Raw genomic sequence first — 18,360 nt, forward strand, 5'->3', positions numbered from 1 at the left:
TCAGTTGCGTCAGTTTTTGTTTGCCTCAGCCTCAGTTTCGTCAGAGCCGTCCATTCTCTGATTCCGAGTCTTTGAGCAGCTCAACGCAGCCCACCGCGGATTGACGAAGAGTGGGTTGTGCGCATCTGATTTTGCTGCTTCTTATCAATTCACTGGTTCCTTCTTCTTCTGGTAAGTATATATTTCGAATTCTGATTAGGGTTTTTCAGTCTCCTGTTAGATTTGCAGTTTGGTCGCTCCTGATTGTTAATTTTGTTGATTATAGCGAACCCCTTTGTTAAATTATGCCCAGAGCATTTTTTGGAGTGAAATTCATGCTATTCAAAATCAAAATTTTATAGGCATGAAACAGAATCAGCTTGTTAGTTGAAAATCAAAGACACCATGAATTTCTGTTTGTATTTTTCTTTCTCTGTTACGGGTTTTGTAGCTCATGCTTTGAATTGTTAGGCATATTTGCTGATTGCAAATTATTATTTTTGTTTTCTGACTGGATCTTTTAGTTTGTAGCTTTAGATATGGATGACATTGATCATTATAAGATTCTCGGTTTGCCTTCCGGTGAAGAAGGTGCTAAGCTTACAGAAAAGGAGATTTCAAAGGCATACAGAGCAAAGGCTCTTGAGTTGCACCCCGATAAGAGGCCGGATGATCCCGATGCCCATGCCAACTTCCAAATTCTCAAGTCATCCTATGAGATACTTAAGGATGAGAAGGCCAGGAAGCTGTTTGATGATTTACTGAGAGTTAAGAGAGAGCATCAGCGGCGCCATTTGGAGCGCGATTCCAAGCGACAGAAGATGGTCTCTGATCTTGAAGCGAGAGAACGAGCTGGCTTTGCTCCAGATGCGGCTGCCAAAGATAGATATGAAGAGGAGAGCATTGCTAGGAAGCTTAAGGAAGAGATTGCGAGAATACGTGCAATGCATGGGAATAAAGGGGCGGCAACTGCTTCAGTTCCAAAAAGAGAAAGTGGGGGAGTTGGGAAGGAGAGTGTGGGTGGTGCTAAGCTGGGATTGGATAAGGAGAAGGTGCTTAAAGTTTCTTGGGAAAAGGTTGGTGAAGGTTATACAGCCCAGAGGTTGAGAGACTTGTTCTCCAAGTTTGGTGATGTTGAAGATGTTGTTATCAAAGATGCTAAGAAGAGAGGTTCGGCCCTAGTTGTAATGACAACTAAAGATGCGGCTGTAAGTATGCCATGACTGTTATGTTTATAGTTTCTACTTTGAACTTTTATTTTCTGAATGATGTAGTGACATACCATTGGCGTTATTATTTGTAGGTTGCAGCAACACAAACTGTGATGGGCGACCTTTCTAATCCATTGCTAGTTTTACCTCTTCAACCAGTTGCAGTGACTGATGCTCCACCAGTTCAGAAGTCTGATGAACCCGATCGACTTAACAATTTGATTGGGGCGAGCTATCAAACTTTTGAGGATTCTGTTTTGCAGAAACTCCAAAAGGTTTGACTAGGATTAACTATTCTTCATACCTTATCTAAAGATTGCAATTATCATGCCGAGACTTCAATTTAAGTCACTTGACATAAAGAAAAGTTGCCTCTCTTATTTTTTATTGTGCTCTTGCTGTTGTATTTTTGCAGTTAGATGTCTGTGTTATACAATTTTTGCATCTTTTCATTTTAAAGCAGATATATATATATATATGTATGTATGTTAAACTGTTAATCAACCGGCTCATACGCAGACTATTATGCTTGCATGTAGTTATATTGTTAAAACTATGATACATTCTTGTGCTTCAAAAGGGCAATAAGTTGTATATGCCCACGTCTCTGACAGTTGATTTTTAATATTCAAATTTTGATACTGCCCCATAGTGAATAGGGAAATAAATTCTATTTTTATGCTGCGCTTTTTAGTACATCAGTTTTGAGTCTTTGTCTGGTTTTTCTACTATAGGCTGCGCAGAAGCAAAAATAATGTTCTAGAAGCATGAAAGGATGATGATCCCAAAAGCACTATAAGATTCACGAACTGAATTCCCATGTACAGGTAAGAATGGCCGTTACTTTCATTATTTCATTTTTGCCACTCCCAGTTCATGCCAGCCTTTGTCTGGGTCACTTTATTTTCTGAACATAAGAATGATATCCAAATACCTTTTCGAAGTGTATGACAAGCACATTCCAATTGTACATAGGAGCATGTGCTTTTGCCAAGCCAGCGGTAACACGGACCACGTGGCAAGAGAAGTTTATAAATACCCGTGTGATTGGAGCAAAGGTTGCTCAAGGCCTTTGGAAGAGTTGCTGGACTTGCATTTCTCTAACCAAAATCATCTATGTTTTTTTGAAAAAGTACAAATAGCCAATCTTTGCATGCCTGGCTGATATACTCTAATTCTTTGACATGCAGGGAACTGGTGAGAAGTCTCTCAAATATCAAGATTGTGCATGAGAAGTGCTTTTAACCAGTGATGTTATAATATGAATTAGTTACTGAGAGATTGAGAGATCAAGACTGGCATTGATGTATGCTAACAGTTTACCATTCTCAAGGTTAGGACAGAATTGTTTCTGGTGGCCATTTTGAATTTGGTGTATTGGTATCAAGAAAATGACGGTTAGATCCACGGTTGCATCCTGTGCTATTTCACAAATCATTGTACACTTCATATTGTATCAAATTAATGATTCACTTGGGTTTTCATTTATTTCACTGTTTCATCGTTTTCTATCGTCGATGAAATTTGGACTCGTCACCTCACTTAACACTGTTTCCTCATCTAGAATGATGGCTGGATGACTTGTGAGATTTAAAGGGTGATCGATGTTAAGTGTTTTGGCATGGCATTACTCTGATACTATGAGGGCTAGGGCAGCCACTATTCACGTGAATAGTGGTTGCCCTTGCAAATAGTATATTTTGTGTTTCCACCCGTTGCCATGGCTTAGGGCAATTACTATTCATTTTTTTGTTTTTTTCACAAATTTTTTTACCTCAATAATTAATTTGGATAATATTTTCGGATAAGATTTTTGGGTTCGTACATGTCAATATTTATTATAAAATTCATATCTCAATCGGATAAAATTTTGGTATTTATAGAAAAAAAAATCAGTAATTTTTTTTTTTAAAATTCGATTTTTTTTCATTTTTTTATTGCACAAAAATTGGCTGCCGTTGGATTGGAGAAAAAAATTTGATCGGAGAGCTCAGAGCACGACACGTGGACTTTAGTGGCACTGTAGCGGCACTGTAGCACGCGAGCACTGTAGCGTGTACTGTAGCGCTGACGTCGCGCATGACGTCATCCAAACCGCAAGTTGGACCTCGGGCTGAACTGGCCTTCGGGCCAGCCCGACTTGCTGGGACCCGCACCTTGCCCGGGCTTGGGCTCACCGCTGGAAACTGCTTTTTTTGGTTTTCTCCCCCCAACCTTGGGCTAGGCTGATGGCTGGAACTGCTCTTAGAGCTCCATCGGAGAAGATGTAGCAGAAAAGAAAAAATAAATTATATTTATAATAAATATAAATAAATAAAACTCAACTCTTTAGAGCAACTCCACCCATTTGCCCCTTGTCATGGCAAGGGGGGCGCTAGGGCAGCCACTATTCACGTGAATAGTAGTTGCCCTTGCAAATAGTATATTTTGTGTTTCCACCCGTTGCCATGGCTAAGGGCAACTACTATTCATTTTTTTGTGTTTTTCACAAATTTTTTTACCTCAATAATTAATTTGGATAATATTTTCGGATAATATTTTTGGTGTGGGAAGTGAAAAATATGACTAAGTATTTTTTTTTTTTAAATCTGAAAAAAAAAAAAAATCTATTTTTTTAATAAAAAAATTGTTGCTGACGTCAGCAGCCCTCATTTTGGACCTCAGGCTGGAATGGCCTTCGGGCTAGCCGGAGTTGGTGGGACCCGCACCTTGCCCGGGCTTGGGCTCACCGCTGGAAACTCCTTTTTTGGGTTTTCTCCCCCCAGCCTTGGGCTAGGCTCATGGCTGGAACTGCTCTTATGTACTGCCAATTGTGGATAGGTGCATGAGTGTTATTGGTGCTTTGGTTTGGTTTGGTATATGGAGTCGAGTCAACTCTCTCGGTTTCACTATTTTTCAAAAATATTGGAATTTTATTTTTAGAACATAATATTGAAAAAAGGTTCAAAGCCAAAAAAGAAAAGAAAAAAAGGACCTTTTCAATTATATGTATGGTTCTCTTGATTTCTTCTCATTTGGGGTCGAGCGAAGTTCAATTTGGACCTGTCATATTACCGGAAAGTCAACATTAGTTGGGTTTACTAGTCGCGATTCTATGGGAAGACCAACTGGTTATTGGTGTTGGCTCAAAGTGTATCGATCTTGGCAAATCCTTAATTCATTCGGAGTCCAAACATAATATCAATTTTAGCACTCATCTCTCATAACTCCAAGAGATTTCTTTAAAGCATTTTAGCAAGGAAATCGAATGTTAATGTTTGTTGCAATTCATCTACCACATTTGAAACGAATATGTTTGATGGCTCGAGAATTGGGGATCAGATCTTACCTTCGTAAGTAATTCTATGTGTCAAATGAATAAAACAAGGTTTGAATTGTAAGGTGTATTTGGTGACGGAGCTATACTTATACATATAATAAAATGTGCCAAATTTTATTGAATTACTACATAATGGATGTTAAATGATAAAGAAACTAAGGGGGAAGGGGCATGACAACCTCGGATATGCACTTAGCTCCCAACCATGCTTGTATGCATATATAGCATATGGTACTAATGTTCAAACAAAGATGTTTGATTGCTCAATAATTGGATGATATATTTCTTTCGCAAATTATTCTCAAGGTTCAAAGGAATGTAATGAGGTTTGGTTGTACGCGTATATGAGATTACTATCAACTTTTCAGATGAAGATGTTTGATGGCTTCATAATTGGATGATGTACCTTTTATTATGGGATAGTTCTCAAGTGACAAAAGAATGAAATGAGGCTTGGTTGTATGCAGATCATCTACGGATATTGAGACAAAGATGTTTAATAGAAGTGATTATAGAATACTAGGGTATTACAGATAAGCAATAATTAGATTAAATCAATTTTGAGTGTAAGATGAATGCAAAAGGTGGGGCATTATTGCTATAATTTAAGTTTTTTTCAAGAAAAAATAATAATTGGCCTGAATATTATAACAAAATTAACATTTAAAAAGTGAAAAGAAAAAATTCAAGAAAAATGATTATAATTTTCTGTCTAATAATATTATCTACATTATTATATAATAAATTATGATAATTTTGTATAATATTTAAACAGAGATCGTCCTCTTTGCCTCGTCTCCGCCCCACCAAAACCCCTCAAAGCTGTCCTAAAATCCCTCTTCCTCTCTGCTCAAAACCCCAAGCGTACACTTCACAATTCCGTTGCAGAATCAGAACCTCTGTCTCCATTTCAATGGCGTCGAGTGCCCCGTGGCAGCCAAAGGAAGAAGGGTTCGCGGAGATCTGCGGGTTGCTGGAGCAGCAGATTTCCCATTCGTCTTCTTCCGCTGACAAGTCTCAGATTTGGCAGCAACTTCAACACTACTCTCAGTTCCCTGATTTCAATAACTACCTCGCTTTCATTCTCGCACGTGCCGAGGTAATCCTCTCACTCCACTTCCCCCAATTCTGTCTTCATCTCCAATTGAATCAGTAGGGTTTCTGTATTGTCTTTTTGATTATGTGATTTGGTTGGATAATGGGTCTGATTGGATTGCATACTTAGTCAGAAATTGATAATCGTTTTTTGAGTTGACGGGGGCTTATGGGTTTGGGTTCGATGGAGGGTATGGGTGCCGATGAAGTTGGATTAGAATCGCTTCACATGGCTCATTGTTCTGATTGTTCTGATTGTATTTGGTTTCTATTGTCTTGACTTTGAGAGCGGTTTCATGCTGGTGGGACCAGAAAGCCTTAATTACTTAGAATGTTTGTCCACAAATCCTTGTTTATGTCAAACTTTTGATATACTGGAGTTGATCCTGTGGCATGGTAACGTGTATTGTGAAGAAAATGATTTATTGTTTTTGGCTGTTGGTTAACATAGCGTAACCAGTTTTCAGCTTCTGGGTGCTGATGGAACTTCGAATTTGGGTAACTTTTGGACAGGGTAAATCAGTGGAGATACGACAAGCTGCGGGATTGCTTTTGAAGAATAACCTTAGAAATGCATATAAGTCCATGTCTCCAGCATACCAGCAATATATTAAATCCGAATTGTTGCCTTGCTTAGGAGCAGCAGACAGACACATCAGGTCTACTGTTGGGACCATTATAAGTGTTGTTGTTCAACTAGGGGGAATTTTGGGGTGGCCTGAACTATTGCAAGCTCTTGTAAATTGTTTAGACAGCAATGACCTAAATCACATGGAAGGTGCTATGGACGCATTATCCAAGGTAAACACAATGTCCTAGAGTTTACTGATTACATTCTTTCCTGATTAAATTTTTGCATTTTCCTGAAAGCTTCTTTGCTCTTGTAGCTCTTAAAACTAATGGCACAAATCAGAAACTTATAATTTTTGTGACACCAATGTTGTGATAAAACACAGATTTGTGAGGATATACCTCAACTGCTTGATTCAGATGTACCCGGTTTGCCTGAACGTCCCATCAACATATTCCTTCCAAGGTTACTGAAGGTAATAATGAAATAGCTGTATTGTTTTATAAGTAATCTTGAAGTTTATGTTTTATGTTTAAATACTTATTCTGCCCTACCCTTATAAGCATAGATGAACTCTGAACTTTTACTGATGGTCCTTTTTTTCTTTTTGGCCTGGTTTTCTCAACATGGCTTCATTTTGTACAGTTTTTCGAGTCACCACATTCATCGCTAAGAAAGCTTTCCCTGGGTTCTGTAAATCAATACATTATGTTGATGCCAGGTGTAAGTATTTATGGAAACCTGTTGTTTTGGTACCTTTTGGACCTTATTCTGATGATTGGGGTTGTAGCAATTATGTGTTCTATTTGATTGCAGGCTCTATATGCAGCCATGGATCAATATCTTCAAGGTTTATTTGTCCTCGCTAATGACCCTTCTTCTGAAGTGAGGAAATTGGTGAGTACTCTATCATTACTTTATCTTATCTGGGTTTAATTCTGAAGATAATAGTATTGCTTGGAAATTGAATTGGATATTCCATTTCAGGTCAAAAGATTTCCCCTTAAAATTAACTTCCATTAATGGTTTAATTTTGTTTTCTATTTGGCTGTAAAATCTTCAATATTCACAAATATGTTATTATTATTATTATTTTTAAAAGCCGAAGTCATTGTTGTGGAAGATTTGTTTCTGAATGCTTGAGTTGCCTATTTAGTTGTTTTTAAATGGATTATATTGGTTTTTTTTTTTCTGTGTTCTTTGCATTGGTCTAAACAGATAATATTATAATCATGTCTGGATAATGATCAGTGGGATATTTGAATTGTATTCTTTGTTGCTTTAAAAAAAATAAAATAAAAAGAATCATATACTTTGAAAGAGAAGTTGTAAGGAAGGTGGACAAAGATATCCATCACATTCAGTCTTAGATTCAACAGATAAAGGTCATATTTGATGGACATTGAATGTTATTAGATTTAATAATTTTGGCTTTGTTCTCATCTTTTTCCCCCCTTTTCTTTGTCAAACAGGTTAGTGCAGCATTTGTTCAGCTAATTGAAGTCCGTCCATCATTCTTGGAGGTAACATCTTGTTGTGTTATTCTAGCCTTGTTCTAATCTGTGCCTTTTTTCAATTGTCTATGTGCTACATGCATTTTGCTGTGTCAACAACAGGGTTTAGGACAGAATTGAATTAATCCTGCTTGCACATTCCATCATGCTTCTTACTGTATCTATCTGCATATACACATGTATGCACATACACACACTTGCATACAATCTGACTCTATGTTTCATATATTTCTATGATCATTGTTTTCTTTATTGTCATCCCTTATCCTTATTGCACTTTTAAGTGACTCTTACCTGGTACTGCAGCCGCATTTGAGGAATGTAATTGAATACATGTTGCGAGTCAACAAGGACACCGATGAAGAAGTGGCTCTTGAAGCCTGCGAATTCTGGTATCCTCCCACAAATGACATATTAATTGAATGTTTTCACCATTAGCTTATGATTCATTAAATAGTTTTCAGATATTGAGTGAATGAATTTGGTTTAGTTATTGGGTTATTCTCTATATCTTTCTATTTAGTTATATTAAAGCCTTTTGGTGTCTCTAATAATTGTGTTACCGAGAGAGGAGAGTTACAATTACGTCTTTGGTTTGTACTGCATGCTAAAGTTTGTTATGGAGTTTGAGACTTTAGCCTTGATATAATTAGCCAACACCCAAAATTTGAATAAATTGATTTTACTATAGGAGCTGTCTACAGTTGGATCTTTTGCATCATCGACAGTGATGCCATTACCAATATTTTCTGGGTGCCAAGCATTGCATCTCAGTACTGATTCACACACCAAGTTATATTTGCGGCTATGCTCCATTAGTGAAGCTACTTCCTCATAACTTGTCTAAATGGTTATATCAACAGGCTGAGGTGGTGGTGATCAATGATATGGGTAGTGGAGAATTGATTGTGGTTGTCTACTGTGGTTGGTGAGCTAAGGTGGTGGTTCTTTGATTAGGACTTGAAAACACTTTGGGAAGAAGAGTAATGGATATGTGATATTTACAAAAGTACAACATTCTAGACTAGAGCTGGAATTCCATGAGTTATAGTGGCCTCATCCGTTCCCCTCATAAGTTCAAACTGAGCAGGACAATTTTGTCTGTTTGAACAGAGTTCACTCCAATTCTTCTAGGAATTTATTATTGTTCACTTGGAGCTGGCATTTGATATACAAATATTGTTTTAGATGTTATAAGTTGCAATTCAGCCCATGTTTTTTCTTAACGCACCAAAGAATTCTTTAATTTTCAAATCACCTTCACATTTGGAAATCATTACTTTAACGTATACATAGAGGAACATCCTATGACTGCCTTTTGTATAAAAGTTTTTTGTTCACAACTATCAAAATGTTGGATGCCATAGCTTATTTCTCACTTTTCATAAATCTGAAGCCACTCTTGCTTGTATATTGTGCTTATTTCTTAGAAGATTTCTCCTTGCGGTTGGCATGTTTGTAACTTAACCTCTGTCTTGTATATTAATTTCATTTGACAATCAGTATTTTTACACAGGTCTGCATATTGTGATGCTCAGTTACCGCCTGAGAATTTAAGAGAATTTTTGCCACGTCTAATTCCGGTATACCCAATTGTTGATCGTTTTCTTGGTGTGATAACCAATGGAATCTATGGAATTCTTTTTAATACAACACACCTGTTACAACTTCTGTAGGTTTTGTTGTCAAACATGGTTTATGCTGATGATGATGAGTCCCTCATTGATGCTGAGGTTATCTTTACTGGATCAATTTGTGTTTTTGGGTGATTCTGAATTTCCATTTGTTGTAGTTCGTTATTCATTTGGCATCAATTCATTGTTGCAGGAGGATGGGTCGGTTCCAGACCGTGATCAGGTTCAGACCAATTTTTTTTTTCGTTGTTGGTATTCTCTGTATTTTTGGTATCTTAAGTTATATTCTTAATCTGGTGAGCTGATATTTTGCACTGCAGGATATCAAACCTCGGTTTCATTCATCACGGGCTCATGGATCTGAGAGTGTGGAAGATGATGTAATTTGCCATATCATTATTTTTCTGTTTATTATTTAAATAGTCTGGTTGATTATTCTGACCCTATTCAATACTGCTAAAAAATTTATGCTTTATGGAGGGTTTTAAGTATGAGGGAAATGAGTAGAATATCTTTTAAATGACATGATTTGGGATAATGACAGGATGATGATATTGTCAATGTATGGAATTTACGCAAATGCAGTGCTGCAGCTCTCGATATACTGTCAAACGTGTTTGGAGATGAGATTCTCCCAACGCTGATGCTCTTTGTTCAGGTTATTTACTTATTTGGCATTAAAGTGAAAGCATTGGTCGTTAAGATTTTATACTTTTATTCTTATAAAAAAGATCTTTTTTTCTTTTTCATCCTCCCATTTTCTCTTAAAGAATTGGATGATATAGAAGATTATATGGACAGTTCTATCCATTAGAGGATTATGTAGATCTTCAAAGTTGAAGTAACACGGTTTCCCTCATAAAATTACATGTTGGATTACATAGCTCTTTAAAGTAGGAGGGTGCATCGTTCTCCTTGGAAAATTATGTGTTGCATGCAGATTTCGATGTTTTGGGTTTTCTTAGGTTACACATATCCTATGCATGTTCATGTAGTTTGTTTACTTGGTTATCTCTTCAAGATGTAGTTTGAAAAGTATGCTCCAAGTTATGTGACATGCAACAACAGGAAAAATATCATGTGTGCTCTGTATTTGTGAACGTTCTTTTGACGATTAGGTCAGCTGAAGAAGATACTCTAATTGTGTTGAGAGTACCCAACATTGAACGATTGAAGCCATTGGCGCTTAAAAGATCTTGGGCCTCTCCACCCATTCCAAATTGGTTTTGGGTCCAATATGGTATCAAGCTGGTTATCCACGTGGTAGGCCTAATGGTCCCACGTCACCCAATAAGAGTTGTCTACGTGTTTGGTGCAAAAGACGCCACATAGAAGGCGGTCCGTTGATAGTATCCTACATCGAAGGATAGAAGCCTAGCATAAGTGCTTTAAAGATCTTGGGCCTCTCCAACCCATTGCCAATTGGTTTTGGATTAGATGCTCACATTCTGATAAATAGAATTGCACTGCTGCTCCATTAACCTGATGGGTTGACCTTGCCAAGTGGTAATAATGTTCCAGAATGGACATGTAGAAAATAGGGCTATATGGACCTGCTTTTCTTTGAGAGGGAAATGAAGGAAACAGAATTAGTTAGTTGTTAGAATTGTATGCTTTGATACAAGTGAATACTATTAGTAAGATTCTTTGCCTTGTAAGTTACTGAACAAGCCTTAGCTAAAGTTCTATTCTGTTGTAGAATTTTTGCTCTGCTAATCGGTACTCCTGTTTGAAATAAAAGTTTTAACATCTCAAATATCTGCAGACCAAGTTGGCCACCAGTGAGGATGAAACCTGGAAAGAAAGGGAAGCTGCTGTTTTGGCACTTGGTGCCATAGCTGAAGGTTGCATTACGGGTCTTTATCCCCATTTGACTGAGGTAATCCCTTGTGACCTGTTTTTAATTTTTGTTTTGTTTTTGGGATGAGAACAAAACTTTTGTTGTCATAAACTTCAATTGGTACAAGAATTCCTTTTCTATAGTACACTCTAATACAAACAAGATTAAAAAAGAAATAGCCTCAGAACAAAACAAAAGAGAAGCAAGCTTACTAATAGATGCCTTCCACTACGAGAATACGGCAGACACACTCACCCCTAAAATCAGTAGAAAACGCCTGAAGAGATGACAAAACAACAGGCCTATCCCCCACTCTTAAACTTAACCTCTCTGTGATCTTCAAAAGTTTGTCTGTCCTTCTCCATCCATAGAACCCAAATGACAGCCAGTATTCTGCATTAATGGTCTCTATTTATTATATATCTTGCATGCTAGGTCGCCACACTGTCAATTTGGACCACACTTTCAAATATGAATCTACGCAATCAATGGTCCATATTGACAATTCGAAAACTGTCTAGCCGGAGGAAACATTTCCTATACAGCCTATATATTTACGCAAATAACCAGCGAACGGAAAGTTTTTTGCTATTAGATTGCTCTGTGTACACTTTCTAAATTCTGTGCTGAATTGTTCAAGTAAAAATTGATTATTTACATTGCAGATTGTTGCATTTCTAATCCCTCTTTTAGATGATAAGTTTCCACTTATACGGAGTATTTCTTGCTGGACTCTTTCTCGTTTCAGCAAGTTCATTGTTCAGGTATTTACACATTCCTATGTCTTTACTTTCTTGTTCAGGTATATCAATTTTGCTATTTCTATGAAACTGTCATTCTTGTTTTCCCTTCCTCATGGATGACCAAGAAGTGAAAAAAATAAATTTGGAGAGCACGTGTTTTCTAAAAAGTGATTTCGCATTTTCATGCATTGAAATTTATTCCATATTTCATTGTTGAATATAATATGTTTCAATTTGATTGAATATATCTCTTTATCTTTATATAATCTTTGTGAAGCCTTTTTCATTTTTTGCATAATTTTAAATTTTGTATTTTTATGTGACTATCTAGGTTAGTGCTATATTTTGATCCCCCACAGAGTATCATTCATCGGCTCTGTAGAGTTTTACGCTTGCCTGTTCTTCTTCTTCAGGGTGTCGAACATCAAGTAGGTTATGAGCAATTTGACAAGGTTCTTGTGGGTCTATTAAGAAGAATATTAGATAATAACAAGCGGGTACAAGAGGCTGCTTGCTCTGCTTTTGCGACACTTGAAGAGGTTCTTATATAAATGCAGTCCAATTCTTTCAATCAATGTTATTTGACTATTACATATCTGGTTTTAAATACTGATCGTTTAAAAGCTGCAGGAGGCAGCAGAAGAGTTGGCACCACGCTTGGAAATGATTTTACAACACCTTATGTGTGCTTTTGGGAAATATCAGGTTTCTGCCAAGCCCTTACCATAGAGTTCCTCCAGTGTGAACATGAAGAGATGAAACACTGATTATTCCCATTCTTTAGTCTATTATGATTAATAGTTCTGTATTGTTATTCAGAGGCGGAATCTCAGGATTGTATATGATGCTATAGGAACTCTAGCAGATGCTGTCGGTGGGGAGTTGAATAAGGTATTTTCCTTTCCTGCCATCTCTGTTTTCTTCACTCAAAACAAAATAAATAGTTTTTAACTAACGAGTATAGAGTTTATCAGATGCAGCGATTATGATAAAACAATTTGTGCCAATTGACTGTAGTTTTGCTTTTCAGCCCACTTATCTTGAAATTCTGATGCAATGGCTTTGGTTTGCAGCCCGCCTATCTTGAAATTCTGATGCCACCATTAATTGCAAAGTGGCAACAACTTTCAAATTCAGATAAAGATCTCTTTCCATTGCTAGAGTGCTTTACTTCAATATCACAGGTACATATTGCTGTTTTCTTTCAGTCGTCTTCTTATTTGTTTTTATTTTATTTTGTATGTCTGCAATTTAAACAACTACCTGTGTATATGGTAGTTGTAGGCACAATGGAAAGGCGAATGTAACACTCATTATTAGCATTTAGTGGTTGAAATTTTGATACATAATATGGTTAGGAATGAATTGGTTAGAATGTCAGTGCCATGAATAAGACTCTCTTGGTTTTGGGAGCATTGTCTGTCAGAAGAGTAACTGAAGTACATTTTTTGCTGTTCTTGTTATTTTTCCTTCTTTGCACCCGTAACATATAATATGGCAAGACTTAATTTCCATGTCTGTTCTTGAATCATGTTAGACTGCTGCCACCACATTCATTTATATTCCTGTGACATATATTTGTTCTTTGATATCTTTTTTTTTTTGTATGAGGATTTCATGAGTTGACAGCCTGAAATAACACTAATGTGAAAAAGAATGTTAAGTGCTACATGCAATGGGTATAAAAATTTAAATTTGTTTGCTTATTTTCAGGCTTTGGGTGCCGGATTCTCTCAATTTGCTGAGCCTGTATTTCAGAGGTGCATAAGCATCATCCAGTCCCAACTACTCGCGAAGGTTCAATCCTGGTCTTTTGATTGTTCATGAATTATCTGACAAGATTGAACCCTTTTATTATTTATTACAACCCCTTCTCCCCTGTATAAGGTTTCAAAGATAGGATTAATGGCTTTCTTGCTTTCAAGTCATAGCTAAGTTTGCATATCTTGGAATTAGAGACATACGTATTATTGATCTCTGTATCAATTTATCAGTAAAATGCTTAGTTTCAAAAATGTTACTTATATTCCCGAAGTTTATCTTTTATACACTGCATAGATAGTGCCCATTGGGATTACTTCAATATGTCCGCTTCTGGAAACTATAAAAGCCCAAAATGTTCTCAAGTGTCTCATTGTATTCTATATAACCACCTTTGGAATTTTGAATATCTGTATTGCTAGTGATTTTTTCCCTTTTCCTTTGGGTAGGGGCAGGAAACATATATTTCTATTAAAGAGATAGGAAGGTTCCAAGCAAAAAAATTATCCAATCCTAAAAAATATTAAGCTACACCAACTTAAATCACATATTACACTAAAAGGTAATATCCCTAAAAATGTGCCTTCAATTACCTGTATCACACCCGTCGTACAAGTTTTCAAAGTTTGTATGTAGTCCCATGTCCATCTGGGTGCCTCTAATATAAGAAATTTCTCTGGACTTCTTTTGCAGGCTGATCCTGTTTCTTCCGGGGTCCCATATGATAAAGAATTTATTGTATGCTCTCTTGATCTGCTCTCTGGACTTGCTGAAGGTCTTGGCAGCGGGATAGAGAGCTTGGTATTTTCCTTCTCCAATTCTTTATGGGGAAAAGATATGAGATAACATGTATTTATATCATTATTGAATGTTCTTTGTCTTAAATATTTCTTTTCCAGAATAGTTTTTTACCCCTAGAAAGCAAGGGTTTGTGCATTGGCCTCTCTGACAGTTCATAAAAAACCAATGCAACATCTCCTTTGAAAATTACGTGGAATCCACTCATTACATAGCCCATACTGCCCCTTTTAATGCTTTAGCCTCTTCCATTGTCAAATTACTATATAGCTTGCATATTGAAATGTGTTTTCATGTTTCTTATTTGCACTTGTCCAGGTTTCACAGAGCAATTTGAGGGACCTGCTTTTGCAATGTTGCACGGATGATGCTCCGGATGTCCGGCAGAGTGGCTTTGCACTACTTGGGGATCTTGCAAGAGTAAGTTGAGAATATATCTGTCAAATGATGTGCAATCTGGGTTCCTGTCCCATCCTTGATATTTGTGCAAAATTTGAGAGCTTACTAAATTCTCCAAAAGAAATAGATAACACAATGCCACAAGGCTAATGTAGTGGAAGCTACTAATAGCTGTTAATTTATCAGTGAATTTAGTTTTTCATGCCTAACTGTTGTCTTTGCCTTTATTTTGAGTAGGTATGCGCAGTTCATTTGCGACCTCGTTTGCCAGAATTTATTGATGTGGCAGCCAAGCAACTGGTATGTAAAACTTATTGAGAATTTTCAGTATTGCTTTTTTTGGTCGAATTCAGTATTGCTTTTAGCAGTCATAATTTATGTGATATCTTGTTGTACAGAATACTCCTAAGCTGAAGGAAACTGTTTCAGTTGCAAATAATGCATGTTGGGCCATTGGAGAGTTAGCAGTGAAGGTAAACTTTCAATGAAGTTGGCTAGATATAAAATTTAAAATGTAAAGCTTCAGCTGGGGCTTTTTCATTTTTATGACTTGAAATTGTGTGGTTGCTTGCGCTCTTTTTAGATGATCACCATGATCATTGATCAGTTCTTGTTGTCATTGTGTAAAAGGACAAGATGGAGCAATATAAAATCTTGGTGGGCTCAACTTATTTATCAGGGTTTCCATCATTTAATTGATTTAAGAGCAGTCCTTTATTTTTCTAGGTGCCCTTCCAGATGTTGAGAAATTTATTAATTATCTGTTCTTTTTTAAATAAATGCAAGCCAATTTTGTACGCAAACACATAGAGTTTTGAAGTTGTGAGCAAACTTTTGTTATCAACACATACATATACACCTGCCAGTATCTGTGTTTGTGTCCTGTATTGGTTTGTGCATCTCTTTTGGTTTCTTATGTTTCTCTATTCCTTGTTACTTAGTGACTCAGATATTCTACTTTTAATTGCTTGATGATGTTATCAGGAAAGTAACTTTGAATTTCAGGTTCGACAAGAAATTTCTCCAATTGTTTTGACGGTTATCTCTTGCTTAGTCCCCATCCTTCAACACGCAGAGGTGATTTCTTTTTCCATTATAATTGTAACATGTACCTTGGAGGAGGTGTCATCTTTTAATTGCATCTCTTGATGCCGAGCAGGAGCTCAACAACAAGTCGCTAATTGAAAACAGTGCTATCACACTTGGGAGGCTTGCGTGGGTCTGTCCAGAGCTTGTGGCTCCGCATATGGAGCATTTTATGCAATCTTGGTGCATTGCTTTGTCAATGTAAGTTTTATACATCTACATTTGAAGTAGCAATATATGCTTCCTCATAATGCTTATTACGTTTTCACAGCTATACTTTGTTTCTGACATGCAATTCAACTCACAGGATACGTGATGATTTTGAAAAGGAGGATGCGTTCCGAGGTCTCTGTGCTTTGGTATGCCTCTGTTCTTTTCCTTTTTTTTTCATCGCACGTTCCACATGTATACCTATTTACACTTTCGCTTGGATTTTCTCAAATATTTCAGGTTAGAGCCAATCCATCTGGAGCATTGAGTTCACTCATTTATCTGTGCAACGCTATTGCAAGTTGGCATGTAAGAATCATGCTATACTCATCTGTGGATTTTACAAAGTGTTCGTGTTTTTTGTACAAGCTCAAAGTTGTGATTGCTATGTTTTATAGGAAATAAGGAGTGAAGAGCTTCATAATGAAGTTTGCCAGGTGTTGCATGGTTATAAGCAGGTTAGTGTTGCTTTTATTATGTAACATCCTTGAGAGTTCTAATAATTTTCTGTGTATAAACCTTGAGATTGTGAAAATGTTTTGATAGCTCTTTTGGAAATAAAACACTCAAACAATATGAAACTCTGCCAAAAATTAGTAGGTTATTGGGGTGGGGGTGAAGTTTTTCATTTCAAGATAACTGGTGCAAAATAAGACAAGATAATTTGATTTACTTGTTTGAAATATGCAACCCTGCAGATGCTTGTGAATGGAGCATGGGACCAGTGTATGTCTGCTTTGGAGCCACCAGTGAAGGACAAGCTGTCAAAATACAGAGTGTAATATTGTACCCATAGCTGATTTATTGTACCTGCTGGTTCTCTCTCCTCTATGTGCTCATACAGAGCACCATATTTGTGTCTACACTATTGAATTTGTGCATCATCCATTGCATTGTGGTCATGAGTTTTACAAGCAAAGTCCAAATTTTTGGTCCCTAATTTTTACGCGGAAGCTTTGTTGTCGACTCAAATGAAGCTAAAGTTAGCTTTGAATTCGTCCGTAAAGTGCATGACCTGACAAATGAAGCAGCGTAGGCTTGGGACAAGAGTGTGGTGTACAGGGGTGCAGCTTCCCAAGCTTTGAGGGTGTGTTCGTTCTTGTTGTCTTGTATTTAGAGAAAGGCAAGAAGTATCTCGTTCGAGTCTTGGATCAATTGTTTTTCATGTTAGATTTAGAGTTTTGCATTATTCAACAATTCCAGTGATTAGGGTTTCTATCTGTGATTTTCACAGATTTTGTACAAGGGAGGTTTTGGCATTTAGTTATAAGAATTTTCCATTAAAGTTTTCCATTGTTTCGTATATGGTTCAAAAGCTGTAAACCTTTTATTTGGGGACGGAGCAAAGTTACTCTTGCTGTGCTAAGCAGCTGTGGTATTTGAAACCTTGTGTCTCACGAATTGATTGAAATTGATTTTATGTTTGGAAAAATAACAAGCAATCTTTACCTGTTTAAACTTGGATATAACCTTTTCTACATGCAATGAATAATTTGAAAACTAGCCGCTTGTTATTTGGTAATTGGTTCTTAAACAAAAACTTATTTTGGTGAAAAACCCTCTTGGGGTAGGGGAGGCTACCCAATCCTAGAGTCAGGACACTTTGAGGACTTTACAAAGTGGGTTTTAGCCCTTTTTTAAGTTTTTTCATATTATCCACAAAGAGGGATTGTTAGCAGCGGAACTCGAACCTAGGTTCCTTACTAATTCAACCAACTCTCGTTGGCATTTTCGGATAATTTCAACTCAAATCAACCAATTAAAAAGTTATAAGTGGTTAATCTTGGGTTTTTCTTTCTCTGAATAGGCACTATAAGGATTTTGTATATCATGTCATGTCAGAATGGGCCTATTTGTGGAAAAATCCCTAATTTGAAACCGATTACATGATGGTTCATTCAAGCTAAAAGAACTTCCAATTGAACGTATTTAAAATAACTACATGCAATGAATAATTTGAAACCTATTTTTCTCTGTTTTTTATTATATATTTATATGAATTGTAATATTCTAAACAAACAATTTAATCTCGTGTCATCATTTAAAACCCTAAATTGGAATCACAACATTTAAAGTCATAAGTGTATCCTTATATCTGTCGTCTGATCAACTTTGGTTATTGGGATTGCAAATTTTTATTTTTATTTTTTCTGGTTGTGATTGTTTGGCTGGGTGGTTACCAAAATGAATTAGCTTCTAA

General features: G+C 36.7%; 2 protein-coding genes across 8 annotated transcripts; both read left to right on the top strand.

Annotated features, from left to right (window-relative positions):
* The first annotated feature begins 1 nt into the window (after position 1).
* LOC110753820 (DNAJ heat shock N-terminal domain-containing protein) lies at positions 2-2,678 on the top strand. Of its 4 annotated transcripts, XM_021954798.2 has the most exons (6): positions 2-171; positions 504-1,187; positions 1,283-1,465; positions 1,925-2,017; positions 2,166-2,248; positions 2,381-2,678. In XM_021954798.2, exons 2-4 carry the CDS (start codon positions 519-521, stop codon positions 1,943-1,945), a joined length of 873 nt encoding a protein of 290 aa, XP_021810490.1. In that variant the 5' UTR covers positions 2-171; positions 504-518; the 3' UTR covers positions 1,946-2,017; positions 2,166-2,248; positions 2,381-2,678. The 4 variants fall into 4 exon arrangements, with proteins under 4 accessions (XP_021810490.1, XP_021810487.1, XP_021810489.1 ...); XM_021954795.2 differs by having other exon boundaries at positions 2,166-2,678; XM_021954797.2 differs by lacking the exon at positions 2,166-2,248.
* Positions 2,679-5,283: 2,605 nt separating this feature from the next.
* On the top strand, positions 5,284-17,545 carry LOC110753755 (transportin 1). Of its 4 annotated transcripts, none has more exons than XM_088245528.1 (29): positions 5,284-5,608; positions 6,118-6,405; positions 6,561-6,650; positions 6,821-6,898; positions 6,992-7,072; positions 7,648-7,698; positions 7,996-8,081; positions 9,206-9,272; positions 9,366-9,422; positions 9,517-9,546; positions 9,644-9,703; positions 9,868-9,981; positions 11,089-11,202; positions 11,829-11,927; positions 12,320-12,445; positions 12,531-12,611; positions 12,726-12,797; positions 12,980-13,090; positions 13,620-13,703; positions 14,361-14,468; positions 14,784-14,885; positions 15,102-15,164; positions 15,263-15,337; positions 15,849-15,941; positions 16,024-16,151; positions 16,258-16,309; positions 16,401-16,469; positions 16,559-16,618; positions 16,859-17,545. In XM_088245528.1, exons 1-29 carry the CDS (start codon positions 5,423-5,425, stop codon positions 16,940-16,942), a joined length of 2,709 nt encoding a protein of 902 aa, XP_088101654.1. In that variant the 5' UTR covers positions 5,284-5,422; the 3' UTR covers positions 16,943-17,545. The 4 variants fall into 4 exon arrangements, with proteins under 4 accessions (XP_088101654.1, XP_021810402.1, XP_088101655.1 ...); XM_021954710.2 differs by having other exon boundaries at positions 15,870-15,941; XM_088245529.1 differs by having other exon boundaries at positions 12,537-12,611.
* Positions 17,546-18,360: the final 815 nt, after the last annotated feature.

The sequence above is a fragment of the Prunus avium genome, chromosome 8 (assembly GCF_965620075.1).
Source record: "Prunus avium chromosome 8, drPruAviu1.hap1.1, whole genome shotgun sequence".
In the NCBI taxonomy this organism is placed as follows: domain Eukaryota; kingdom Viridiplantae; phylum Streptophyta; class Magnoliopsida; order Rosales; family Rosaceae; genus Prunus; species Prunus avium.

Coding starts and splice junctions, on each gene's coding strand:
- LOC110753820 (XM_021954795.2), top strand. CDS start 519: ATGGATGACATTGATCATTATAAGATTCTCGGTTTGCCTTCCGGTGAA. Junction 1,188..1,282: donor TGACAACTAAAGATGCGGCT/GTAAGTATGCCA, acceptor TATTATTTGTAG/GTTGCAGCAACACAAACTGT. Junction 1,466..1,924: donor TTTTGCAGAAACTCCAAAAG/GTTTGACTAGGA, acceptor TTTCTACTATAG/GCTGCGCAGAAGCAAAAATA.
- LOC110753755 (XM_088245528.1), top strand. CDS start 5,423: ATGGCGTCGAGTGCCCCGTGGCAGCCAAAGGAAGAAGGGTTCGCGGAG. Junction 11,203..11,828: donor TTTATCCCCATTTGACTGAG/GTAATCCCTTGT, acceptor TTTACATTGCAG/ATTGTTGCATTTCTAATCCC. Junction 13,091..13,619: donor GCTTTACTTCAATATCACAG/GTACATATTGCT, acceptor GCTTATTTTCAG/GCTTTGGGTGCCGGATTCTC.